The following is a 26893-nucleotide window of genomic DNA, read 5'->3' on the forward strand; positions in this document are numbered from 1 at the left end:
GTTTAACTGTATCATTTTAAAGGAAACGCGGGGTGTCTAAAGTAGCATATGCAATGAGAAATCAGAATTACTGCTTATTTTGATCATTGGTAAAAAAAAAAAATTTATGTAATTCTTCCGAAAACATTTATTAAGCAGCCCTGTTACTTTAAATGACCCTGAAATGGGAATTTAGACTTTAGCTTTCAGGTTCAAGTGAGATTTCAGAAAGTTATCAGGGTAATAGTTACATGAACCGGAACATTGTGGCCTCAAACTTCAGTGAAAAAAATTGAGCCAAAAAGATGCTCTATCCTGGCTAAGAGCCTCCTCTCAAGTTCTTCATGGGTGTGCCCACATCTTTTCCTCATTTCCTCAGACAGTTTATAGACACACACGGGGGTGTGCACACTTCTTTACCTCATTTCCTCAGACAGTTTATAGACACACACGGGGGTGTGCACACTTCTTTACCTCATTTCCTCAGACAGTTTATAGACACACACGGGGGTGTGCACACTTCTTTACCTCATTTCCTCAGACAGTTTATAGACATACACATGGATGTGCACACATTTTTACTTCATTTCCTCAGACAGTTTATGAACACACACGGGGGTGTGCACACATCTTTACTTCATTTCCTAAGACAGTTTATAGACACACACATGGATGTGCACACATTTTTACTTCATTTCCTCAGACAGTTTATGGACACACATGCTAAGCAGACAACAAAACACTAGTAATAGAAGCATCTTTTATAATTAATGAAGATGTTGAAGAATCAGTGTTTTACTAAAAGCTAGGCAACTCTGGGTGATGCATTGCATATAAACAGGAGCTAATGGGGCTTATGTCTTCAGGGACCTTTTGTCAGGATGAACAAACTTGAAACATTTCGTCCTTGGATTTCTCTTGGTTGCAAACATTACAATTCTAGAGGTGGAACATCCTTTGCCTTGGCTTCAGTAGTGCCCACACTTGAGTTAGAACAAGGTGGCCATTTCTTCAGTGACAGTCCCACCAAGGTCAGCAGAAAGAATAGTCCCAGAACAGTGCTGGAGTATTGTCATCATAAGAGGAAACGACATTCAACATGGGACTGCCAAAGCCTCCTTCTTCAGATGAAGACCAGCTTTATGCTCTGACCCCAATTTCTCCTACTTCACAGACATGTTAGTTAGATGATTTCTCCTCTTCAGTCTTTGACTTCTCCATCCACACTGCCTCCTCCTCCTTAGCCTATAAACACCTGCAGATTTCACCTGCCTGGCCTAAGTTTTCACTGGTACTTTTCCTCTTAGTACTATTTAGTCTTATGTGAATTTGTGGAGGTATACTCTGTTGACTTTGTTTTCTCTCACATACTTCTCAAATCACTGTTTTCACCAGCAGACTTCATAACTAAAATTGATCCTGATTATCTGATCTTTCTTACTAAGATACCCTCTGAATATCTCCTGGCAAAATATTTTTGCACAGTTGGGAAGTAGAGATAGGATCAAACAGTTTAAGACCAACCTCTGGTACATACTGAGTTTGAAACCAGTGGAGACGAGGTAGGGGTGTGGGAGGGTGCATACGTGCGCACATGTGTACATGAGTGTACTTGAGTTTTAAGAACTGTGTTCTGGATTATTGGAACCAATGTTTTTTGCTCTAGATTGTTAGGCATGGAGGCAGCCTGGGCCTTGGTTTAGCTGCAATGGGAACTGCACGTCAGGATGTATATGATTTGCTGAAAACAAACCTCTATCAAGATGATGCTGTGACAGGTAAACATTTGTTACTGCAAACAACAAATTTGTGATTAATAGATTTGTGATTTTTTTTTATTTACCTTTTTAAAATCTACTAAAAAAACTCAAGATGAGAAAATTCTTAGTTTTACAGTTGGCAGAATTTGATAGTGCATATAGTAGGGAGGATAGAGAAAGCTAGCTAGAGTTGTCCTTAAAGTCCACGGGGCTTCTCTTGTTAAAGAGGGAGCATAATTGTTGCATTTAGCAGGTTTATCTTGTTCTTAACGTAGCCTCTCTAAAAGGGCATATTCAAATTGCTCTGACAAAAGTAACTTTAGGAAGTTATTAAAGAGAGCTACTTGTGTCCTGAGGATATTCTATGGTGCTTGGTGATCGTGTTAGTTAGGGTTTCATTGCTGTGAAAAGCCAGCATGACCACAGCAATTCCTATAAAGAAAAACATTTAACTGGGGCTGGCTTACAGTTTAAACATGGCAATAGCCAGGCATGGTGCTGGAGAAGTTGCTGAGAGTTCTACAACTGATCCTCAGGCAGAAGAAGGAGACTGGGTGCCACACTGGATGTAGCTTGAGCATAGAAGAGCTCAAAGCCTGCCCTCACCATGACACACTTCCTCCAATAAGGCCACACCTCCTAATAATGCCACTCCCTATGGGCCATGCATTCAAACACATAAGTCTATGGGGGCTGTACCAATCCAAACCACCATAATGATAATGTTTTAAAAACGAAGTTGCCATAATGTCTCTTGATTTTTATTACAAGATTTGATGGTGCATACTCTTAAGATTTAAAAGAAAAGTAGCTATAAATGTATGGATGTACTTCCACATACTCTGTCTCTTTTTTAAAATTGCTGTTGGGGAGAGATGGCTCAGCAATTAAGACCCCATATTGTTCTTACAGAGGATCTGAGTTCAGTTCCCAGCACCCACACCAGTCAGTTCAAAACTGCCTATATTACCAGCTCCAGGGTATCCAACATCCCTCTAACCTTCTTGGACATGTGCATATATACAGACACACACAGGTACATGTAAATAATAATAAAAAGTATTTTTTTAAAGGTTGGTGAGGGCTGAGGACATAGCTCAGTAGTTTAAAACACTAGTTGCTCTTACAGAAGACCTGGGTTTTGTTCCCAGCACCTCTGGTGGCTTACAACTACTCATAACTCCAGTCCTAGGGAATTCACTGTCCTCTCTTGGCTTCTACAGGCACCAGGCACAGACATGATTCTCCATACATACATGTAGGTAAAACACTCACACATAAGACAAATCTTTAAAAACATTTTGATTCCTATTAAAAGGGGAATGGTTGTTTGATAATTGATGCAAATAGGTTCTACGTTCTACTGGATATATTGACTATAAACATAGCTGTTGCTCATTATTTTACTTTTAACTACAGGGGAGGCAGCTGGCCTGGCCTTAGGTTTGGTTATGTTGGGTTCTAAAAATGCCCAGGCTATTGAGGACATGGTTGGCTATGCACAAGAAACTCAACATGAGAAGATTCTGCGTGGCCTAGCGGTTGGCATTGCTTTAGTGATGTATGGGCGGATGGAAGAGGCTGATGCCCTCATTGAATCGCTCTGTCGGGATAAGGTGAGATCCTGTTGGTTTTCTTCCCTGCGGTCTACGTTCTTTCTAATTTTTTTTTTTTGTAATGCTTTAATAGTCATTGTCTATGTCTCCCCAACAGGGTGTTTTTGTTTTGTTTTTAAAGACCGGCTTTCTCTGTGTAACAACCCTGGTTGTCCTGGAACTTGCTTTGTAGACGAGACTGGCCTTGAACTCAACGAAATTAGCCTGCCAGTTACTGGGATTAAAAACATTCATCTCACACGAGACAGGGTTTGTCTGTGTGCCTCTGTAGACTAGGTGATCCACATGCCTTGAGTGCTAGGATTAAAGGCATGAGCCATCACTGCCCAGCTTGATGGTCCTTTAATAAGGTCTAATGTTTATTATTTTTTTCATCAGAAAACATTAGTATTCTCTATACTTACTTGAGTAAAGGTTTTCTGATATCTCCTTATATGATGGTATTACATAGCTAGAGTTACACTCTTCTCTGTGATACGATCAATGTGTTATTGTTTATTGGCTGGATTACTAATTAATTTGTTTATCTATCAGATCCCCATTTCTTCCACTCAGTGCTCCATGCCCAAGTACTAGATAAGGAAAAAGTGAATTAGAAAATAGTAGTGGCTCATACCTTTAATTCCAGCACTAAGGAGGCTGAGGCACAGGATTCTCTGTGAGTTCGAGGCTGGCCTAGTCTACACAGTGAGTTTCAGGACAGCCAGGAATACACAAAGAAACTCTATTTCAAAAATAACAACAAAAATAGAAATAGGATTCTCTTCTTAGGTTTTTTCCTAAGTGGGAGTCAATTTCATATAGTTGTGTGTATTGACATTAACTTGACTTTGTACTTCCCAGAAAGTAAATGGCAGGATAGAAATAATTGCAGAGAACATTAGGAGTTAAGAACCTTCCTTTATTAAGGGTTTATTTTCCCTATTCACTTTTGAAAACTACCAATCACAAATAAATTGTTTTAAGGTTTATGGTTCCTACATTAAACAAGTCTGCCTGGTATTTGTACACTATGCCTGTTATTTAATAGCAGTTGTTGCTGTTTTAGAGGGTGAAGTGTTTGTTTTTAGAGGAGGTTTTACTGCATTGCCCAGGCTGTCCTGTAACAGGTGGACTCAAGCAAATCTCCCACCTGAGTCTCCCAGACAGTTGGGACCACAGCCTGCTTCACAGTGCCCAGCAACAGCCACTCTTGAAAGTGAGTTGAGGACTAATTGGAACTGTTCTTTCTCAGGACCCAATTCTTCGAAGATCTGGAATGTATACTGTAGCCATGGCTTACTGTGGCTCTGGTAACAACAAAGCTATTAGACGCCTGCTACATGTTGCTGTAAGTACTCTGATTTTTTTCAGGGGTGAAGTGGAAGAGAAAGTTTCCAGGTAGTCAATAGAGGTATAGGTCACATGCACTGTATATATGAGCATCATATATATGACTATCACTAGTGGTCTCAAGTTCAGATTTTTATTCACTGGACCACTGGACACACTAGTCCATAATTCAACAGTACATTTTCAGGATGCAATAGAATAGAACAGTACTATGTCAGCATGAATACGCTTCAAAACCAATTAGGTGTGGTTCCTGAAACTCCACCCCAAAGGGGATCCCTGTTGGGTTTTTGGTTTTGCTTTGTTTTTTCCTTTTTTCTTTTTTTCCTTTATTTCAAGGCAGGGTTTCTCTGTGTAGCCTTGGCAGTCCTGGACTTGCTTTTTAGCCAGGCTATCCTTGAACTCACAGAGATCCACCTGACTCTGCCTCCCCAAGTACTGGGATTACATGTGTGCCCCATCACCCCCAGTTAGCATCCTTTTGTTTGTTTGTTTGTTTTTGTTTTTGTTTTTTCGAGACAGGATTTCTCAGTGTTTCCTTGCCTGACCTGGACTCACTTTGTAGATCAGGATGGCCTCTAACTTACAGAGATGTGCCTGCCTCTGCCTCCTGAGTGCTGGGATTAAAGGCGTACACCACCACCGCCTGGCTAGCATCCTCTTTTTTAAGAGACAATACCATGTGAGAGTATTTGGTCATCCTGAGATAGGCAAATCTAAAGACCATCAAGAAACTACTCTTCTAGCCAGTGAAATTAGCTTTAGGTGCCACTAACGGGAGCATGCTCTATATCAAGAGATCTCCTGTACAGCAAATCGGATGCCCATGCTTTCCAACAGGTTTTTCCACAGTCTTCTCAAACTCATTGTAATTTATTAAGAATAATGTTGCCAGACTGGAGAGATAGCTCAGCAGTTAAGAGCACTGCCTGCTTTTCCAGAGGTCCTGAGTTCAATTCCCAGCAACCACATGGTGGCTCACAACCATCTATACCCTCTTATGCCCTCTTCTGACATGCAGATGTACATGCAGATAGAGCACTCATAGACATAAAATAAATAAAGATAAAACAAAACAAAACAAAACAAAACAGAAAAAGAATAATGTTGCTAGCTCAAATAATTCTCATTCCACATATAACTTAGTGAATTTCTATCATCTTGACTCTGGGATAAGGGAAAAATGACATCACTTCCAATGCAGAAAGATTTAAAATTGATTATCAATTTTAAACCAATTCCAGTGACATACTTCCTTCCAACAAGGCGACACTTCCCAATATTGCTGCTCCCTATGAACCTTTGGGGGCTATTTTCACTCAGACCACCACAGTCAACATAGGATGAGTTATATTGTAAATATTTGTATTTTGCTTGATCTTAAGATATACTGTCAAGAAACAACATTGAAGGAATGCCTGGGCATTCTTTATAACTCACAAAAGCTATAATGCAGCAGAATTAGTCTTAAGGGATCTGAACCTTAAACTTCAGCAGGCTACAAAGGCATCTAAGCTTCAAAGTAGAATTCTTAGATTTATTTTTTTCTGAATTAAGGAAAGAGTGTCTTTTTGTTTTTATTTTATTTTTTGAGATGGTCTCACTCTGTAGCCCTGGCTAGTTTTGAACTTCATATTGGCCTCAGGCTCACAGAGATGTACCTTCCTCTGCCAGGAAAGACTTTAAAACTGCATGTGTCATCATTTCTTAAATGTATTTACTGTATATACTTGAGGTATATAATATGTTTGATATACTAAGGAGAAAGACTTACTGAAGAAATATCATTAAGACCTAATTTACATTTGAGTGATGGGGAATTTGTATCAGCTTATTAATAGAATGTTTGTTATAATCATCTTAAATGTTCTCCCCTAGGTAAGTGATGTTAATGATGATGTCAGGAGAGCAGCAGTAGAGTCACTTGGCTTCATTTTATTCAGGTAATAATTTCTAGCTTCAGATTATGTTTGTATTTCATTTCTTAAATAGAAACTAAAATACTTGACCATATTGAAGTTCAAAGTGAGAACAGTAGGGTTGGCTCTGTGATCTGAAAAAGAATAATGTTGTTGCTTGAGAATTAAATTTTTTTTCTGTTCAGTTTTCTTTAACATGTGCCTTTTTAAAGTTTTTTTGTCCCTGTTTTCTGTGGCTCCTACATGCGCTAAATTCCCAGCTTCAGCAGCATGTGTCACCTGCGGCCTATCTTTTGTAAATAAGCTCTTCATACTGTGATAGGCAGGTGGCGCTAGAAAGTCAAATGAGTTATAGGCTTGCTCCTTCTGAATTTAGGCTTAAGTGATTCTCCTGTCTCGCTTCCTAAGTAGCTAAGGTTGCAAGCCTGCGTGTGGCGTACTGAAGGGCCTTTATGAGTTGGTTTCCAGAATATGTTCTTGAAGAGGTAAGAGATAGGAAGTATTAAGAGACTATCTTGCCTAAAGCTTCTTTATAAATAAAGAAAATTAAGTGTGGTCAGATACTTTAAGGGACTAGACTTAAAAAAAAATTCTTTAAGTTTTACTTTAATGAATTTTCTCCAATTATTATTTTTAAAGATAAAAGGAACTTAAAACTCAATAGCTATTCTTTTTAAGTGTTTTGTTACATTTATTTATTTGTGTATGTGTATATATATATATATATATGTCTGTGAGCATGTGTATACCACAGTACACATGTGGAAGGGAAAGAAAAACTTGTGAGAGTCAGTTCTTTCCTTGTAGTATGTGTGTCCCACAGATCAACTCAAATCATCAGGCTTGGCAGCAAGTGACTTTACCTGCTGAGCCATCTTATGGCCCATATTACATACATATTTTTAAGCTAAGGACATTAAATTTGACAGTAGTTAGCAAAGTTCACACTGTTGTGGAGCCAAATGATGAGTCTCAGATTGCAAATACTCATGGTAAATCTAGCTTCCTCCACCACGTGTTTCTCTCAGAGCTCTGTCTTCCTTGAATATTGTTATTCTCAAGTTTCCTTGTTGCCTTTAATATTTGAGTAGTGTTTGTCTTATCTAAAATTCTTACATGTTTTCTCATGTGTCATTATCACTTTCAAGTATGTGATCCATTTTTTTCTTTTTAAGTTTATGTGTATAAGTATTTTACATGTATATATGTGCATCACATGTGTGCAGTGCCCACAGAGGCTAGAAACAGGTATCATATCCTCTGGAACTATAGTTATAGGCAGTTGTGAGCCACTGGTGTGATTGCTGGAAATGGAACCTGAGTCCTCTGCAAAAGCATCAAATGCTGTTAACTGCTGAGCCATCTTTCCAGGGTCCTCCATTTTGTCTTTTCCTTTTACTCCAGTAGAATTGTATTTTGGTTTTTGAGACATATTCTTGCTCCAGACTGGCTTCTAACTCATTATGACTTTATAGCCCAGGGTGGCTTCAAACTCAGAATCATGCTGCTTCAGCCTCCCAGGTGCTAAGATTACAGGCATGTACTATTTCTCCGGTCGCTAGATGTCGCTCTTTAGATGACCCTGTGTCATTTAGCTTAAATGTCTAAAGAATTTATTTCTTTTTAAGCAGTGCTTATTGCCTAAGAATACCAAATCATTTATTCATTTTTTTCTCAAATGAAGTTATCTTTGTGTAAAATTCTCATCTGAATTACTCTCTTTATTCACAAGATAGATCATGTAGTTGTACTGTTTTCCATCTTTCTCCAGATTTGTAGGCTGTCATTTGTTTATAATGATTATGATCAGTGATAAAAACAGGACTGGGGGTGTAACTGAGTGGAAGAGCAATTTCCTACCATCTGCAAGACCCCGAGTTAGACCTCAGCACTGTATCAGAAGACAAAACAAAACAAAAACAAAAACAAACGAAACACCTGTCTTGGTATTCATGAGGCCCTAGGTTTGATGAATAGCATCATAGCATAACTATGTTGTTATGACAAGAGTATAAATCTAAACATGGCAGACCCATCAGATTACAACTTCAAACCAAAACAAAAGAATTTTTGTCTATGTCTGGCTTTCGTTTGTTTTATTCTTTTTGGGGGATGAGGAAGTATAAAATTTTTTTTAACGGAACTAACACATCCATATGTTGTTGAAACTGTTGAGACCACTAGAGGAAAGTATCTAATGCTTTCATGACAAATGAATTAAAAATTTGAGATATATTTTGCCTGGCAGATGATAGAGAGTCCATACATGTAGGTAACGTATTGGGGGTCTGTGCATAAGATCCATGTTTTAGGAAAAGATTCTGCCACTAAAGGCATATATGTCTGGTTTACTTACACTGAGATTCTCCAAAGCCAGTACATTTTATAAGATAATTATCCTAAACTCAATTGCCTGGAAAGACTCAGTGGTAGAGCAAGAGTTTGAAGTGTAAGTGCCTGTCAGCTTGAGTTGGCAAAGCTGAGATATTGCCACCACCTCAGCCTAAATTTGTTTACCATTTGTGTGAGCAGCACTGAACAAATATATCAACAGTCAGTAGAATTGACTATCTTTACTGACCCTATTAAGAATGGCACAAATGTAGGTACAAAAACTGAAGTGCAGTTAAACTGAGTTTCATTTCTAAATTTAGTTAGCTGTCCAGTACAGGCTGGACTCATTTCCAGCTGTAACAGTGCAAGGTGAAATAACAAACAATAAATGAAAAATTTGTGCCAAAAGTTCAGCCACATTATTGGATAAACATAAGCAGATGTAACCTTCGTTTATGAGATCACGTACTGTTTAGGTCTCTGGTTTGAGATTCCGTCGTTCCTGTTTCAGCATGTTGATTCGTACCTTTAAGGAGCATAATGTGGTTCAAATACCTAAGGGCAGTGTTGTTTGCTTTCTCCTCCTCCTCTTCCAGTGGCCATGCCTCTGCTGATCAAATGCCTATTAACAGTTCCGCTCTGTGGTCCGTTACATTGCTGACACCTGACTGTAGTCCTCTCCATGCCTTCTGTCAGGACAGCTTCCTGACTGCGGAAGGTGATGGCTGCACTTAACTCTATCTGCGTTAGAACCACTGTTCACTTACCTCCAGATATGACCACCAGGGTTTTGTTGTTTGTTTTGGTTTCAGGGTCTTACATGTGTACTTGTGGGGAAGGGATTCAGTATGTGGCAGGGTTTTTGTGGGGTTTTGCAGTTTGGGGATGGGGAAAATCATTGGCTCAGCAGGGCCAGCTGGCCAGCAAGCTTGGGGATCCTCCTGTCTCTGCCTCCCCAGCAGTAGAATTGCAGGCAGGCAGCACTGTACCCAGGTTGTTATATGGGCTCAGGGGCTCACACTCAGGTCCTCATTCTTGCAAGGTGAACACTGAACCATCCTCCTAGCCTTGCAACCATTGTTTTACTCAGTGCTTTTCTCTTTTGGTCCTATCAGTGTTGTTTACCTTATGCTTTTTAAAACTCGGAGAGCTGGGTGGATTGGGGGGCCTCCCCTTTTCTGAAGAACAGGGGAGGGGAAACGGGAGGGAGAGTGGGGCCAGGAAGAGAGGAGAGAGGGGGCTATAATCGGGATATGAAGTGAATAAATAAGTTAATTAAAAAGCAAAACAAAAATCTTAGTTAACATTTTTCTTTATTTCATTCTTAGCACAACTTTACATATAATTAGGAACTAGAAAATTTTGTGACACTGACTTTAAGACTGAAATTTGTTGGCTTATTTAATTTCATCTCATTTGAAAACCAGAGTAGGAATTGCTTCTGTTTTAGCCATACAAAATTGCTTTGTCCATGGTTTGACTTTGTTTAGATAAGGAGACTGGACAACTTTAGTTTAACTCTTGCTTTTAGGAGATAAGTTTTAGTTCTGTGCTTTTTTTTTTTTTTTTTTTTTTTGTGCACTTGCATCATGCTCATCACCTTACTTGATTTAGATGAGGACTGCCCATTCTGCTATACGTAGCTGACTTGCTCTTCAGTTTTGTCACCATCATTTTCATTAAGAAGTGTATCTAGGAGAAGGATTGATGACGACTGAATGGTTGAACTTCGGAGCCTCATTGGACTCTGGTACATGGCAGGATTGATCCCATTTCGAATTCCATGTTTGGTGAAAATTTTAGAGTTTTCTACCATTGAATTCCCGAAGTAGTTTGTGCTGGAACATTTCCTAAGTGCTTTCACTGACTTTGTGGCCCGGTAATTACAGGTGATATACCTGGCGAATGCTTCCCGAAATGTCTTATTGAAGAGCGTATAGATCAAAGGATTCACCCCTGAGGAAATGTAGCCTATCCACACAAAGACTTCCAGGAGCGTTTTGAGAGTACTCTGGTTGCAGGAGTCACACAAAGCTAAAGTTATATTTGTAATAAAAAAGGGGCACCACATAAGCAGAAAGAGAAAAAACACAATTCCAAGGACCTTTGAGGCCCTCTGTTCATTAGAAATGGTTTGGGCTGATTTCTTTCCAACTGAGGACATTCTTCTCATAAGTGTTTCATCACTTGAGTTAGGTAGAATTTTATCCTTGTGAGAACCATCCAGCATTGCCACCTTTTCGGGCGATGAAAAGGATGATTCCTCCTTTTGGAAGACTGTGGACACGGTCCACCATGTTAGGCGCTGAGGTGGCTTGTTTTTGACCAAGTAAGCTTTCTTTCGTAAAGCGTGAATAGTGAGAAAGTAGGTGACTATCATGATCGCAAGAGGTGCAAAGAAAGCAGCCAGTGAGCCAAAGAGCATGAAATTGCCAAACCGGTCCTTTTTCAGCTCACAGGTGATGTTGTTTGAATTAATCACATCATTCTCTATCCCTTTAATAGGGATTGGGATGGCAATGCCTAAGGAAGAAGTAAGATAAATCAAGTCATTTTCACAATCTGTTGTTCTTAGATTAGTTGTTTTGAGAGTTTATGCTAACAGTGCATTATAATTACTGAGACCGACATTTTCAAATCTGTCAGGGATTTATCAGCAGACCCTTTGATGTATGGAATTTAACTGAACAAATCTGCTATTTTTCAGGTTGAAAAAAATTCAGAAGATAATGTCAATATCCAGAGTAGTTAGAATTGGGAGATTTGGTGTCTTAATTTTTAGATGGTAACAAGTCAGGCATGGTGGCACACGCCTTTAATCCCAGAACCCTGGAGGCAGAAGCAGGTGGATCTCTGAGAGTTTGAGCCCAGTCTGGTCTACAAAGCAAGTCCAGGACAGCCAAGGGCTTTTAAACAAACAAAAAACAGGCAACAATAAAATTTCCAGAAGTTAAAAAAAAATTTTTTTTTAATGGTATGTATTTATCTATAATCTTTGTTATACAGTTTCACTAACAGTTTTATCTTTTGATATTTGTTGACTTTTAATTCTAACTTTTTAGAGAAAACAAAATGCTCCTTTTTTCTCCCCTTTTAACATTTCAGGACTTATAATTATTTTCCTCTTCAAAAATATTTTCTTTCTACTGGGAAGCAGTGAATCCCCTGATCAGTTCATTTGTTACAAATCTGCAAATTTTTCTAGTACTAACTTAGGAGAGCTTTGAGTGTACTCTGCACTTCATTCATGCTAATGGCAGCTCTCTTTGAGTGTTAAAGATGACAGCAGACTGGAGAAGTCACTCACAGCCAGCTGAAACTGCAGTGCCCTCACCTAGCCTCCTCAGGCACTAGACATACAGAGGATGCACATGTATCTGTGAGGGAAAGCACCCACACACAAAACAGAAATTAAAAAGATGAATACAGAAGGATAGAACAGTTTAAAGGAAATTGATATCTTTCAGTAAATCATTTCTAAACACTAGCTTAACATCTATCTTAAATTTTTGACAGTTGGGCTGGAGAGATGGCTGAGAGATTAAGAGCACTGGCTATTCATCCAAAAGGTCCTAAGTTCAATTCTCAGCAACTATGTGGCAGCTCACAACCATCATTAATGAGATCTGGTGCCCTCTTCTAGCCTGTAGGTGTACATGCAGGCAAAATACTGTATAAATTAATAATAAATAAATCTGAAAAAATTGACAATTAAGACAGTAAGTAGATATTTAACTGGCTTTAATCTGTACACATGGGGACACCAGCTTACTGGGTGAATTTATGGTCTTTGATGTCTGCTTACAAAATTTGATGTGGTTGGCTTTTTCCTTCTCTCGTTTGTGCTGTTAGATGTGCTTTAAGATGGATTTTATTTTTTGCTGCTTTTCTTTGATAGCTAGAATCCTCATGCTAGTTAGACCTTAATGATTTGTTGGCAGATATCAACATTTAGAGGCTTAAGCTTCCTGAATATCAAGTTCAAAGAGGGATGGTACCTCAGTAAACACTGGTTGATTCTGAAGACATAGGCTTACCTGCTGACAGCATGGCTCAAAAGCTGAACAGTGAATATTATGTGAAATTACTTGGATATTAGTGGATTGTCTTGACCTTTGAGTTTTCCTAGGTACCACACTTGGTATTCTGGACACTCTACCCATACCTTTGTCATGCCCCACATACCTATTGAAATTAACCATACCACTGTAATCTTGATAAATACAGTAGCCCGGGAGTTGCACTGGTTGGCCTGAATTGGCTTCTTGATGGCTATATAGCGATCCACTGAAATAGCACAGAGATGCATGATGGAGGCAGTTGAAAAGAGAACATCGAGGAATAACCAAGCAGGACACAGGACCAGTGGGAGGGGCCATATAGCCTCTGAAAGAAAAAAAAATTTTTTTTTGCTTATAGAATGACAACTTTCAGTTGAATCTTTTTTTTTTCTTAAGCCAGTACATATTTTTAAGCCTCTTAAAATGACCCTCGAGCTGTCCTTGATGTTATAAATGAGTCAATTCAGATGTAATTAAATCTTTGAATATAAATTTATAGAGGAGAGCATGTATCAAATTTAAAATATTAATTGAAAACGTTCTATAGGGTGGCCCTGACACTGGCCCACCTCGTGGCTCTCTCTTCCTCTCTCCCTTCTTTTTTTTCTCAGTCTCTGTCTCTCTCTGGGGTACCTCCCCTTACATGTCCCCAAGCCCCCCCCCCCCCCCCCCCCGCTCATTTAATAAACTCCTCATCTAATATTATCAAAAGAAGAAAAAAAAAAGAAAACGTTCTATAGAACATTATGAACTCTGATTACAAATAATAAATTGGGATGTATATCACTTTGGGCATTGATTGAGACAGCAGACTCTTAGGTTCTGATATACTCAGGCATTGTATTAGAATGCTGTCAACCAAATCCTCACATGATCTGTATGGAAATTAAAGTTTAAACATCTATTCTATAGGAAGACTTTCTGGAAAGTCTTAGAAGATATCTCTGGATTAACTGGTGTGAGATGGGCACTCAAGAGTGTGTCGTAGAAGAGAGCATTCATGAGCTGGGGAGGCTCAGTTGGTAAAGTGTAAGCATGAGTACCTGATCCCCAAACCCATTTTTAAGAAAGCCGATGTGCAGTCTGCACCTGTACCCACCACCACCATCCCTGAGTGCTACAGGGACAGAAACTAGAGTTCTTGGGACATGCTGGCCAGCCTTGTCAAATCAGTGAGCTCTGGGTTCAGTTGAGACCCTTTCTCAACAAATAAGATGCAAAGCAATTGATGACAATACCCGCCATTGACCTCTGACCTCCATACAAGTGTATGCACACAAGGAACTCATGAGAGACCTATAAACAGGGAGAATCCAAGCAATTGACTTTTCTTAGCTGTAGCATCCACTTCCCTGACAGCAGTGGAAAATGATGATTTAGACTAATATGTATCGTTTGATCACCTAACATTAAAGGCAAACAGTGTAAGAATGAAAAGAACTACCAACTAAGAGAGTTTCAAAGCGGAAGCCAAAGGGAAGCTATACCCTACACTCTGAGCTCTGAGTAGTGAAATCTAAAAGTACTCATCTCTGAGCTGTGGGATCCTGTAACCCTATAGTCCCCATAGTCCCAGCTACCTATGGAGGCTGACATGCAAGGATCACTTGACCCCAGGCCCAAATCCAAACTGGGCAACATGGCAAGACCCTGAATCAAAAATAAAAATGCTCAAGAGCAGAAGTGTTGCTAGAGATGGAAGCCAGGACCTGAGGTATGCTAGACAGATTTTTACCACTGAAATTTCTGCTTGAAATTCTGTTGCTGTGGTTGTTGTTGTCGTCGTCATTTGCTTTGTGGTTTGGGAGTTTCTTGGCTTGTTTTGTTTGAGATAGCACCATGTGACTCAAGTTGGCCTAAAATACATGACCCTTCTGCCTCACCTGGCTACAGTGTTTTATCCTCAAGTGCACATAGTCCCTTTAGAACATTTAAAATAAAATACTTTGCTACTAATTTAAACTTGCCTACTTAGCTATTCTTAATTATGTATTCAACATTTGAAAGTTAAGGTCTGGAAAATTCTAGCCATAAATCTTGTAGCCATGAACAGGAAACCACAGAAAAGACATATAAAAAATACATGTGTTTGGAATCTGACTCTTTGACCCATAATATTCCTTATTACAGGCTAAAAGGAAAAGCTTCCAGTACTGATTTAATTAAGCCTGTGAAGCCTAGTTAGCCTTATTTTCCAACAAAATTAATATATTTATGAACACCAGCTTTGTAGCCGAAGTGGGAATTAAAATTAGTGCATCACTGGAACGTTCTTATTTTAATTAGAAATATCTAACAGCAGTATAGAATTTTTAAGAAAGAACAAGGGTATGAAAGATTAAGAGAGCTAGGCTGGAGAGATGGCTCAGAGGTTAAGAGTACTGGCTGCTCTTCCAAAGGTCTTGAATTCAATTCCCAGCAACCACATGGTGGCTTATAACCACCTATGATGAGATCTGGTTCCCTTTTCTCGTGTGCACGTGTACATGCAGGCAGAACACTGTGTGTATGATAAATAAATATTTTTTAAAAAAGAGATTAAGAGAGATATAGTCTCCAAAGAGAGTCCAGGACAGCAAAGGCTACACAAAGAACCCCTGTCTCAGGAGGGGGCAGCGATTAACAGAAATGGATCTTCAAGATTACACCTAACATGAAATACTAATATATAGACATTTTTATGAAAGTAACATAAGGGCACTACATTAATAGAAACTTTTTATCAAAAGCAAGAAAGGGAGCTGGAGAATGGTTCAGGGTTAATAGCCTGCCTGCTTTTCCAGAGGTCCTGGCTCTGACTCCTAGCACCTACACAGCAGCTCACAGCCATCTGTAGACATAGTTCCAGGGATCGGACACCTTTTCCTGGCCTCTGCGAGCACAAGGCACACCCATTATGTACAGACATACATATAGACATACAAGGCACACCCATTATGTACAGACAGACATGTAGACATACAAGGCACACCCATTATGTACAGACATACATGTAGGCAAAACACACACACATAAAATAAGAAGAAAAATAAAATCTAAATTGGGGGTGTGTGCAAGAAAGATCTATAGTTATGGTGGTGCTTGCTTGTGATCCCAATACTTGGAGATCAAGGCAAGAAAATGAAGAATTTCAGGCTTGCCTGAGCCACATAGTAAGCTGATAGCCAGTCTTGACAACACATCAAGATCCTGTCTCTGAAACAAACGTACAATTTCAAAAAGCACAAAAGGGACCAGGAATATAATCTGGTAGTGGGGTACCCATGTGGCATACAGGAAACATTGGGTTTGATTTATGGTCACAGTTTTCTATTGTAGCGCATTACGTGCCACCTCTTTTCAGCAGAATTTGGATTGGATATTAATTAAATTTGTGGTAATTAAGTGAAACAGCCAAGATTAAAGTTTAAAAAGAAAAGAAAATCTAAGAGAAGTTAACTAGGTTTATAGACTAATTAATAACTGTTTCTTGGGGATCTCACATAAAATTAAAAAACAAGGCAAAACAACAAATTTGAACTACCCACCTACCACCACCACTACCACCCTGAGTTGAACCAGAGCCCCAAGCAGGGGCTCGCCATTGAGCTGTACTCCAACCCACAAATCCCATTTTCAACTTCCTTCCTTTACTGTCTTTGAACGAAAACTAGAGAAAAGTAACATTTGAATAGTGACATTTCTGTGGGCACCCCAAATAATTGTAGATTAAATGTCATGCAGTATTATGTGAGGAGCAAAAGCAGTCTAGTTTGTAGTTTACTCAACTGCTAGTAGGACAATTCTTTGTTCATGTGAAACTGCACAATGTAAAGGCCATATACATGAAGTTTCTGTTTGCCTCCCAGCAAGATTCAGCAACTTAGTAGGCAACTTCCTCAAAAAACAGATAAGTCATTCACCTCAAAGACTGTACAAGTACAGGCTGGGACCTAAGTATTCTATCACATAATATGGAATATATCTTTAATTGAAAAGATACTGGGTTCTTTCTCATCACCCCCCAAATTCTGTAGGCTTTGTTGTTAGTCCCGTGTGCTGAATATGATGCTTTGGGTTGGTAGGATTGACACTGTTTGAGAAGCAGAGCAAAATAATGAAGGCTGAGCATGTGAATTCCAGAATCAGTCCTCTAGCCCCACATATTGCTACCAGACAATTTAGTTGACCTGTTGTAGGTCTTGTCTATAGTAGCACTAGTATTACCTGTTTTATAAGCTTGCTATGATATCATATTTATAGTTTGGAATACAGTAAAATAATGTGTGTGAAATATTTGGAACAGTTTATGGTACAGAGAGAGCACTCAGAAAATGACAGTTGTTGTTACTGGTTTCAATGAAACCAGCAGTGAAGACAGGCATGTTCAGAAACAAGCCAGCTCACCTGTGTAAAACCAATGTCTTTATCTGTCCAAGTAGAGCAAGAGGGCAGTGCATCTATCTTGAACATTAGCCTGTCCTCAAGAAGCCAGAGAACACTGCAGGAACAAATCTATCTGCTACATTGAAATTATTATAAAAGTGTCTTTTACTGAAGTTTTTGTTATGTTATTAGTTATTGTACTGAAACATTAATAACCTATGTGTACTGTAACTGGGCTGTGCCCATGCTTTTGCCTGGAGGAGGAATATGTTGTTACTTAATTTTTTTTAATTTATTGTAAAAATCTATTGTTTGTTTTGTTTTTTTTTAACCAGAGGTGGTGCCCTGCTTTGATGAGATAGATTCACTACAACTGAAACTTACTTGTCCTTTAGACAAGTCTTTAGAAAGCTTAAATAACATTATTTGTTTAAAAAAAAATTAGCATCAGTCTATAAATCTGAGTCATAAAATATTTCCCTTATTTTAAGAACTTTAAAGATTGTTTTTAAAGGCATTCCAAGAAGATTATGCCTACAGGGTTCACAAAGACACACAGTTTAGGAAATAAACTATTGTGGGACAGCCCTAAATAACTTCTTGTTTAAACAAAAGAATTCTGCTGCTTTTCTGTTATTTCAAGAAGTGATAATATGGATCAAAACATAAGTTCTTAGAAAGCTTCTACATTGATTGCTATTGTGTAATTTTTGTTTGGGAGGTGTGTGTGTGTGTGTGTGTGTGTGTGTGTGTGTGTGTGTGTGTGTGTGTGTGTGTCTTGTTTTCCTCTCATCTGAACATGTGAGATCTCCTGGGTTAGCTAATAAGACAGTGTTTTATGGCTTGTAGAACATGGATTAGCATTTGTTACAATGGAGCACAGTGTGGTGGCACATGCCTTTAACCACTGCACTCGAGAGGCAGAGGCAAGTGGGCCCCTCAGTTCAAGGACAGCCAGGTCTACACAGAGAAACTACATCTTGAAAATACAAAATAAAATAAAAAACTCTGTGTGTGTGTGTGTGTGTGTGTGTGTGTGTGTGTGTGTGCGCGCGCGCGCGCGCACCTTTGCATGGGTCATGGTCCATATGTGAAAGTCAGAGAATAACTTGAAGGAGTAATTTCTTTCCTTCCACCATGTGGATCTTGAGGATGAACCCAGGTTTCCCACCAACCACCTTTACCCACTTTACCATGGACTATTCTCACCAGTGGCTTGTGGTTTGGAGGTGGTGCTTGTTTGTTAGTTTGTTGTCGAGATAGGATCCTGCTTTGTAGCTCTCAGGCATCCAGTTTGCTGTTCTTCTGCCTCAGACTTCCCTGCCCAAGTATTTCTAATGTAGGCATTTTTAGAATTTGTGTTAAAAGCTGTTGTATTGTGATTGTGGATTTTAAGAATAAAAGATGAGACAGCTAGAAAGAAAGAAAACAAGCTGCAAAAGTCATATCAAATACTCTCAAAGAAAAAATGACAGAAAAGCTAAAAGTGTCATGTCAAGAGATTCATAATCTTGGTAAAACAGAAACTCAAACAACATGGAATTAAATATTACACAAATAAATGTTTGAATAAACTATCCCCCAGTTAAGAACACCAGGACCACTTTTAACTCATTCTTTTTAAAGTTTGACTTTACTAGAATACTGTATAAAAGTTTTTAGTCACTTTCATTGAATGTTCCTGTAACAGCGTAGATTGTTCATAATGGGAATTAATATTTTATTATTATATAACCAAGAACACTTTTGAATATCTCCCATGTATTGCTACTTTTAAAAATTATCAAAAATTCATGCAAATGTGTTTTAAAAGTCTAAAGCCAGGTCCCCACTTATACTGTGCATAACTTCCAACTTATGAACATTCATTTGTTGCTTTCCAAAGGTAGCATGTATCCACATGCACTGTCTCAGAGAATATGGGTATTGGTTTTTTGTTTGTTTTGTTTTGTTTTGTTTCCTGAGGTTTTTCTGTTGCTCTGGCTGTCCTGGCCTTGAAATCACAACGATCTGCCGGCCTCTGCCTTTTGATTACTGTAGAATATGTCTTAAATAATGAATTCATGCTATGACATTTTAAATGATGGTTATATTCCCAGGTTAGTTCTGGGTTGCTTCCCCATCCCCCAGTCTAATAGCTCCTTTGTATAGCATAATTACTGGTAGCAAAAGTGTTTGGGATTATGAGATGTTTTATGTTCTTTGTTTTAAAAGTATTTGAAGAATGAAATGCTGTTAAGTTGGGTTATAGGTTAAGACATAAGTATACAGAATATATTTTGTGTTGAAATGTTTGGGGTTTTGCTGTTTTTTATTGTTAAGATTATCTTAAGCAACAAGTTTCTGTTTAAGCAATTTTTTTTCAGCCCATAGGATGCCTATTACTTGAAACCTCTTTGTGAAGTCTTTGTGAGCTAACTTGAACACTGTAGACTTTTCTCTATTAAAATTCCTTAACCTAACCTGGTGATTTACGTACTTAGCTCAGAATTTTGCATATAGTAGATGTTTGGCATTTATGGGAGACCAAGCTTTCAAGTTACAGTTTACTTTTGTAAAATTCTTTATTCAGTATTTAAAATTTTGTGTTAGCAAAACAAAGATAAAGCATTTTGACACTTTCTTTATGCCTAGCAAAGCACCAAGAGAGTGGTTTTATGCTTTGAGCTGTTGTTAGGGGCATAGAGTTGACAACTGGAATCTTATGCTTGTGAGCTTTTTCTACATATATCACTACATCACCCTTACTTCATTCTTTCGAGCTTGGATTGTTGTTAGGGTGTCATTTACTTATTACTCTTTGTGGTTAACGTGTGCCATTAGGCTATTCAGAAGATACAGAATTACCAAAGGAAAGAGAAAGGAGAGAAAGACAATAGCACTGATTAGAGACTCTACTAAGGCAGTAGAAGCTTATTCATTGTTGTTTATCCCACCTTGGTTTGCTTTTTTAAAGCTGGGTGAGGGGAGGGCTTTGTGATAGGGAATGTTAACTCCTCACCATCTGACTTTATATGAAGACACAATGCCTCATCTCTCTCTCTCTCTCTCTTATTTCTTATAAAAATAATTGGATAGCAGTTTTTCTTCACTTTTTAATTTAATAAGCGAGTGTTCTAGGTTAGTGCATTTTACTTCTATAACTTGTGTGTTTATTCTCCACATATAAATACAATTATTAGCAGCCTGATCATTAATATTTTAAGTTGTTTATTAGTAGGGTATCAGTATATACCAAACATTGACTAATTAAATGCTCTTTTGATTCTGACTTTAAAGTAGGAGCCTTCATAATTCTTCAACAAAATCATTTGTGTTTACTCACATAGCTGAGGATGATGTACATACAGCAGAAACTCCTTATGCCTACTCTAATATTGCTGTCTTTTTTTATTATAACAAAAATCTGAAAGTCAAACTATTATTTTTATTATCACAGTAACTCAGGATTTGTTCTACTTGCTTTATTAACTTACAGGTTTATTGGGAACACAGATGGTCAGATACCATAAAAATTTAAACAGATGTATCTTCTCTTGAGATAGTGAGCCAGACCATTTCCTTGTGTAACTAAACATCTTAACATGAGTTATGTGTAAAAATTTTGTCAAGGTTCAGAGCACTCAACTTAGAAAAAGCTGTAAGAGGAATTTTTTAAAAACCTAATTTTAATTGGGATTCAGTGATTTTTATTATTAAAGTCTCAGAATAATCCTAGTTATTGATTTCTTTGTTGAAGGGAAAGTATGCATAATTTTTTTATGAATAATTTTTTGAAAGGAGTGTTTTTGGTTTTTTGACACAGGGTTTCTCTGTGTGTATCCCTAGCTGTCCTGGACTCACTTTGTAGATCAGGCTTGCCTCGAACTCACAGTGATCCACCTGCCTCTGCCTCCTGAGTGCTGGGATTGAAAGGTGTGTTTTTCACTTACTACAATTTTTAGGTAATTAATGCAGAATCTGTGAATATTGGCAACTTAATGATTTTATAAGATGGCTAACAGGGGGTAAAATTGTCCCTAGGAAATTATTTTTGTGTCCTTTCACATTTATTACAAATTATAGGGGGAAAAATGAGGGAATAGTCCCTTCTGTGTCTTTAATCCACATCCACCTTTTATTTTAAAAAATAAATAAATAAAGATCAAATGAATGTCTTTAGTAGTTAGGTTCAGTGGCGGGAACAAAGGGAGAACTTACCAAACATGATTGTCAAGAGGGCAGTCGGCATCACAAACAATCCAACCAGCAAGTCAGCCACCGCCAAGGACATTAGAAAATAGTTGGTGGCATATTGCAGCCTTTTCTCCAGAGAGACAGCCAGAATGACAAGGATGTTCCCACCAACTGTGGGTATTATCACCACAAGAATCAGCAGAGCCACCCAGCGCACTCTATTCCCCTGGTCCTCGGCAGTCAGCTGCATTTCCTCCTCTATTAAGTCTGTCTTTAATCCAGAGTGGTTAGACAAAACCAGGTGATCACATGTATTCTGTAAAATGTGCTCAGGAAGTGTGCTTTGTTCAGACATTTTATAAGAGCAAGCCATTCGCCGATCTGTGCTTCAGTCCAGTTCCAGCCAGGGGTCAGCATGGTCAGTAGCTAAGCTGGTCGGCTGCTTTGGCAAGGCCCTGTACCCATGCCAGATGTACAGAGCCAAGGTTGACTTCTTCCTTCTTAAAAAGAATCAGGTTCTCCACGATGGGAATGTAGCACATCTGCCCATGTTTGCAGGTAAGGCATCCACAGTTACAGTCTTTCTAAGGGCTGAGATTTCACAAGACTTGGTGAAAGACACCAATAGATATGGAAGGGAAAAAAGATGTTAGTTTCTCTTCTCTTTTTCCCCCATATTTTAAGAGATGAATTTGAACTTATATATCAGAGTTTCTCCCTAGATACAGAGAGATTGTGTTATTTCCAGAAAGCAGTAAAAAACCCTAGAACTAACTAAGTACCCCTCCTATTTTGATAGGTTGGTATGCAGTTATGATAGTGCAGCCAGTGCCCACAAAAATACTCTATTTCTGATTTGCTACAGAGGTAATAATAAAAGAGATAAGACACTTCATGCTATCTGACCCTTGGATACTTTTTCCTTTAACGTGAGAAAGTGAATACAGAATAGTGAATCAAAGCTCTAAATAGTTTCAAGTAAAGGTTTCAGTAAGTATTGCCCCTCTAGTAAGACTCCAACCCACCTAAGGTCTAAGGAAAGGGCTTACCAGCTAAGAATCTGAGTCTGTACATGTAATCATTTGTTTGTTGGGTGTTGAGTTAAATGCTTTTTAGTGACTTGTTTTATGATTCCTTCAGTTGGATAGAAAGTTAGTATGAAGTATTACTAGCTAAATACTTGATTTTAGTAGTAATTGCGTCTTTCTACAAGAGTCTAGATGTAATCACGTAAGTCTGCCAAATTTGTACCAGTTCTTTTTTAAGTACTTATGTTCCCCTTACTTTTCCCAGTTCCCTTAAGAAGCACTTTAAGGGGAAGATTAAGTTATCTATGCATATACTCACAAATCCCATATTAAAATTCCCTTCATATGTATACATTTTAAACCACTGAGTAGATGTAAAAGACTATGGGACCAGAGAGCTCCTGAAGATTAAAGTGGAAACAACAAAAACCTGTTCATTCCGTATCTATTTGCTAACTACTCACCTCTCCTGTTTGTGATTTTCCGAAGCGTACCGTCCTTGTGTCTGTTCAGCTGGACTGCTCCTGACAGATCCTCCCTCGTTGACTTAGGCTGAGCCTCCAGCACTGGCACTTGTAAGCAGTGAAACAAATATGTTGTGCAGCTGTACGCCTGCCAGAGAGGTTATTTCCTCTTTAATACTGTCATTACTAGAATATAGCTGCATTCACAGTAATTCATAGAACTACTTGTTAATTGTGATCCAACCAGTTCATGACCCTATTTCAGGTGATAGTCTTATTCTTTGATATTTGTGGGAAACACAGTAAACTGTTATTTTAGCATAAGATGATTTTATTTGGAATTTAAGCCTAGGCAGTTTTTCCCCTTTTGAGGACACAAGCAATAAAACCTAGAGACTTTGGAATGTATTTTATGGAGATTCTCCACCACTGCAATGTTGCAGTTCACACACTTGTAGTTTTAAGCAATGAAACAATATTCTCATCCAGTTTATGCCTTTGCTGTGGACTACAATTAATTAGTTCACGTCTCAGCCTTATATAGAAAAGCACAGAAAGATCTGCATGCTACTTGTATACATAGATTTTGGCAGAAACTTTGTCACTGCTTGTTTTCAAATAGCCTCTGAATTTAGGAGCTGGTTCATTGGCAACTTCTTTTCCCACAGATTTTTAATTGGGAAAGGTGTATAATGTGTAGTAAAAATGCATTTCTGCCCTATTTCTGAAAAGTAATGTATAAGTCTTAGCAATTATGTTCTTGAAATTTTCTCTGTGAGTTCGAGGCTAGCCTGGTCTACAAAGCGAGTCCAGGACAGCCAAGGCTACACAGAGAAACCCTGTCTTGGAAAAAAAAAAAGAAAGAAAGAAAGAAAGAAAGAAAGAAAGAAATTTTCTCTAAATAGCAAAACTGGCTTAATATTAAAACTCTAATAGGCCATGGTGTCGCACTTGGGAGGCAGGGGCAGGCAGATCTCGGTGAGTTAGAGGCTACCCTAGTCTACAGAGTGAGTTCTAGGACATCCAGGGCTCCTCAGAGAAACCCTGTCTTAGGGAGGGAGGGAAAAAAAAACCCTCCAGTATTCCTAGTGTTTCCTTGTCAAAGGGTTACTCAAAGCTTAGGTACTTCTTTACATCTAGATCACAGATGGGCTGTATGTAGTTGGTATTAAGATGTTTTCATGCGTGTGCATATTTCACATCCTTATTCTCTCTTGTCCTCTTCCCACTCCCTCTCATCCTTTTCCTCTTCCCTGCTGCCCTCTTTTATTGTCGTGTGTCTGAGTCTTTGTATCTGTTTCCTAGCAGGTTGTTTCATTAGGTTGTTTACAGAGCTCTGGTGCCTCATCAGGGACTGTAACACTGAAGACAGCTTGCTCCTGTCTTCTTCCATCATCTGGGTCCCAAACTCGGTAGTTAGGCTTAGCAGCAGGTGCCTTATTTGCTGAGCCACCTCAATGGCCCCTTTTCCTATACTTTGATTATTGGCTCTAAAAATTTGATAGCATTCAGATTCAGTTTTTCTCTCCCCATTTGTTTGTCTATTTCCTAGCTGAGAGCTAAGACTGATGGTTTATGTAAAGTCTGTTTTCATGATGTATTAGCAGTCATTGTTAATCGTGTTGAGATCTCTTGATTTTATTTTATTTTGGTTTTGGTTTTTTCAGGACAGAGTTTCTCTCTGTAGCCTTGGCTGTCCTGAACTCACTTTGTAGACTAGGCTGGTCTCAAACTCACGTATATCCTCCTGCCTCTCCCTCCCTGCGTGCTGGGATTATAGACGTGCACCACTGAGCCCAGCTGAGATCTCTTGATTCTTTATAAATTGCAAAATAGTTACACAATTTTATCATGACTTCATTTACTATTACTTTTAATCATTATATACACATGTGTGTGTGCAAAGATGACTGTGTACAAGTTGTATGTTCAGTGTGTTTTTTGCATTGCAATCACTGCTTAGGTACTCCTTTGTCCATGTAGAGCTGTCTGCTGAAACACTGACAACCCTATGAAGAGCTTACAGCTTTATTGTGCTCTTTAGAAGAGATTAAATGCCTAAGCTAGTTTATTAAAGGCTCTTTCCTTGTCTAAATACTTGTGTTTTCTAAAGAATGTGTCACAGCTGGAATGTTATTAGACTGAAACTGGCAGGTTTATTTTTAAAGGGTTTATGCATTTCCAGCTCTCACTACCAATTTCACTTTTAACTGCAGTTAGATAATAAGCCTTGTAACAGCTTCCTAGTGTTTATGTCCCCAGGCAGATTTATTTTTTCTAAATCTCATAAAATAGTAATTCCATTTGAAAAACAAAATGCTTAAGTTGCTGAGCGTGGTGGATGCACCTTTAATCCCAGCACTCAGTGTGAGTTCAAGGCCAGCCTAGTTTACAAACCAAATCCAGGATAGCCAAGGCTACATAGAGAACCCCTGTCTTGAAAACAAAACGAAATGCTTACATCCAAGTTGTGTCCTTTTTCAGGTGGTTTTCTACTAAAAGTGATGGAAAGGTCAACAAGTCAAAGTGCATTATACACATGCATGAAGATAGAATGGGACTGAGAAATTTTACAGTGAATATGTACTAATAGGGAGGAAGGAAAACAAAGTGTGGGGACTTGGCCTGAAAGTAGTATTTGAATATAGTATTTATTCCTCTGCTTTCAAGTGGAGATTGTAAAGCAGATGAAGTTTTAACATTTAGGTAAACTTTTTTCTATGAGACAATTTTCCCTGGAATGTCCTGCCCTTGCTGCAACCAAATGACAAATTGTAAAGTTCTGTGGGCCGCTAGTTCCCTAAAAATTTTCTGAGAAAGCCAGGCGTGGTGGCACATGCCTATAATTCCTGATGCCTGAGTCAGTATTCAGGAAGAGAACTAGCAGGGCGTGGTGGCGCACAGTTTTAATCCCCGCACTCAAGGGAGGTAGAGGCAGGCGATAACTGTGAGTTCAAGGCCAGCCTGGTCTACAAAGTGAATCCAGGACAGCCAGGATGACACAGAGAAACTCTGTCTCGGGGTGGCGGCGGAGGGTGGGGGGAGGAGTTTCTAAGAAACTCTGAAAGTGAAAATCTTAAATATAGCTAGCTGTCTAGCAAATATGTCTTGTTTTATACTGTTTTGAAAGAACCTTTGAGTTACACTGTCTTTTAAAAAGGAGTCCAACTGCAGCATATTAACACACAAATTCTGCCAGTTTCTGCTTTTGCATCTAGATTTCAGTGGTGACAGTATAGAGACACATCAGCTCTCTCTAGCATGCACAGAGGGGAACTGATAATGTTTTGTGCGTGAAACAATTAAGACTCAGTATGATTCAAACTTTGTGTCCCTGATGATAAATAACCACCCTAGAAATGGAACTCCAGTGTTTCTGATTCTAAGCCTATGTTCCCTCAATCTCAAATGAACTAAACAAATAAATAAAATAAAACTAAGCTGACAGGAACTAGTGAGAGGTGATCAGGGTCTGAACCAAGCCATGATAGAAGAATTAAGAGTTTCACTTGATTTACTGGCAGATTAGTTGTGGAATCTGAGGGCATGAACAGAATAGAATTGCACAGGTGAATGGTCATTATGGGAGAAGTGGCTTTAGTGAGGGGAGTGGTTTTGGGGGGAGGGGTTGGTTTTTTGTTTTTCGAGACAGAGTTTCTCTGTGTAGCCTTGATTGTCCTAGACTCACTTTGTAGACCAGGCTGACCTCAAACTCACAGAGATCCGCCTGCCTCTGCCTTCCAAGTGCTGGGATTAAAACTGTATACCACCTTGCCCTGCTCGAGGGGAGTGTTCTCTAGTTCTCTTCCTGTATATTGACTCAGGCATTAGTGATTGTCTTCTGTTAAAGACATCCAAC

General features: G+C 38.7%; 2 protein-coding genes across 5 annotated transcripts in view; one reads left to right on the top strand and one right to left on the bottom strand.

Moving 5' to 3' along the window:
- PSMD1 (proteasome 26S subunit, non-ATPase 1) overlaps positions 1 to 26893 on the top strand; it is a 78887-nt gene that overhangs the window by 22707 nt on the left and 29287 nt on the right. The window contains exons 13-16 of the mRNA XM_084779160.1: positions 1646 to 1757; positions 3159 to 3355; positions 4590 to 4685; positions 6566 to 6630. Coding sequence (XP_084635286.1) covers positions 1646 to 1757; positions 3159 to 3355; positions 4590 to 4685; positions 6566 to 6630 — 470 coding nt within the window. The remainder of the gene's footprint in view (positions 1 to 1645; positions 1758 to 3158; positions 3356 to 4589; positions 4686 to 6565; positions 6631 to 26893) is intronic.
- On the bottom strand, positions 10480 to 25636 carry HTR2B (5-hydroxytryptamine receptor 2B). 4 transcript variants are annotated; one of them, XM_084779188.1, is made up of 4 exons: positions 23035 to 25636; positions 21567 to 22133; positions 13126 to 13326; positions 10480 to 11463 (listed from the first exon to the last, which is right to left on the bottom strand). In XM_084779188.1, exons 2-4 carry the CDS (start codon positions 21913 to 21915, stop codon positions 10574 to 10576), a joined length of 1440 nt encoding a protein of 479 aa, XP_084635314.1. In that variant the 5' UTR covers positions 21916 to 22133; positions 23035 to 25636; the 3' UTR covers positions 10480 to 10573. The 4 variants fall into 4 exon arrangements, with proteins under 4 accessions (XP_084635314.1, XP_084635312.1, XP_084635313.1 ...); XM_084779186.1 differs by having other exon boundaries at positions 21567 to 22149; XM_084779187.1 differs by having other exon boundaries at positions 21567 to 22260.

This window comes from Acomys minous (genome assembly GCF_964271855.1).
Source record: "Acomys minous genome assembly, chromosome: 4".
Taxonomy (NCBI): domain Eukaryota; kingdom Metazoa; phylum Chordata; class Mammalia; order Rodentia; family Muridae; genus Acomys; species Acomys minous.

What these genes read in the sequence shown, in the direction of transcription:
- HTR2B (XM_084779188.1), bottom strand. Translation starts at nt 21,915, where the DNA reads ATGGCTTGCTCTTATAAAATGTCTGAACAAAGCACACTTCCTGAGCAC. An exon ending in CCTCTTGACAATCATGTTTG is followed by an intron (nt 13,327 to 21,566) that starts GTAAGTTCTCCC and finishes TTTTTCTTTCAG; the next exon opens with AGGCTATATGGCCCCTCCCA. An exon ending in GGTATGGTTAATTTCAATAG is followed by an intron (nt 11,464 to 13,125) that starts GTATGTGGGGCA and finishes CTTCTTCCTTAG; the next exon opens with GCATTGCCATCCCAATCCCT.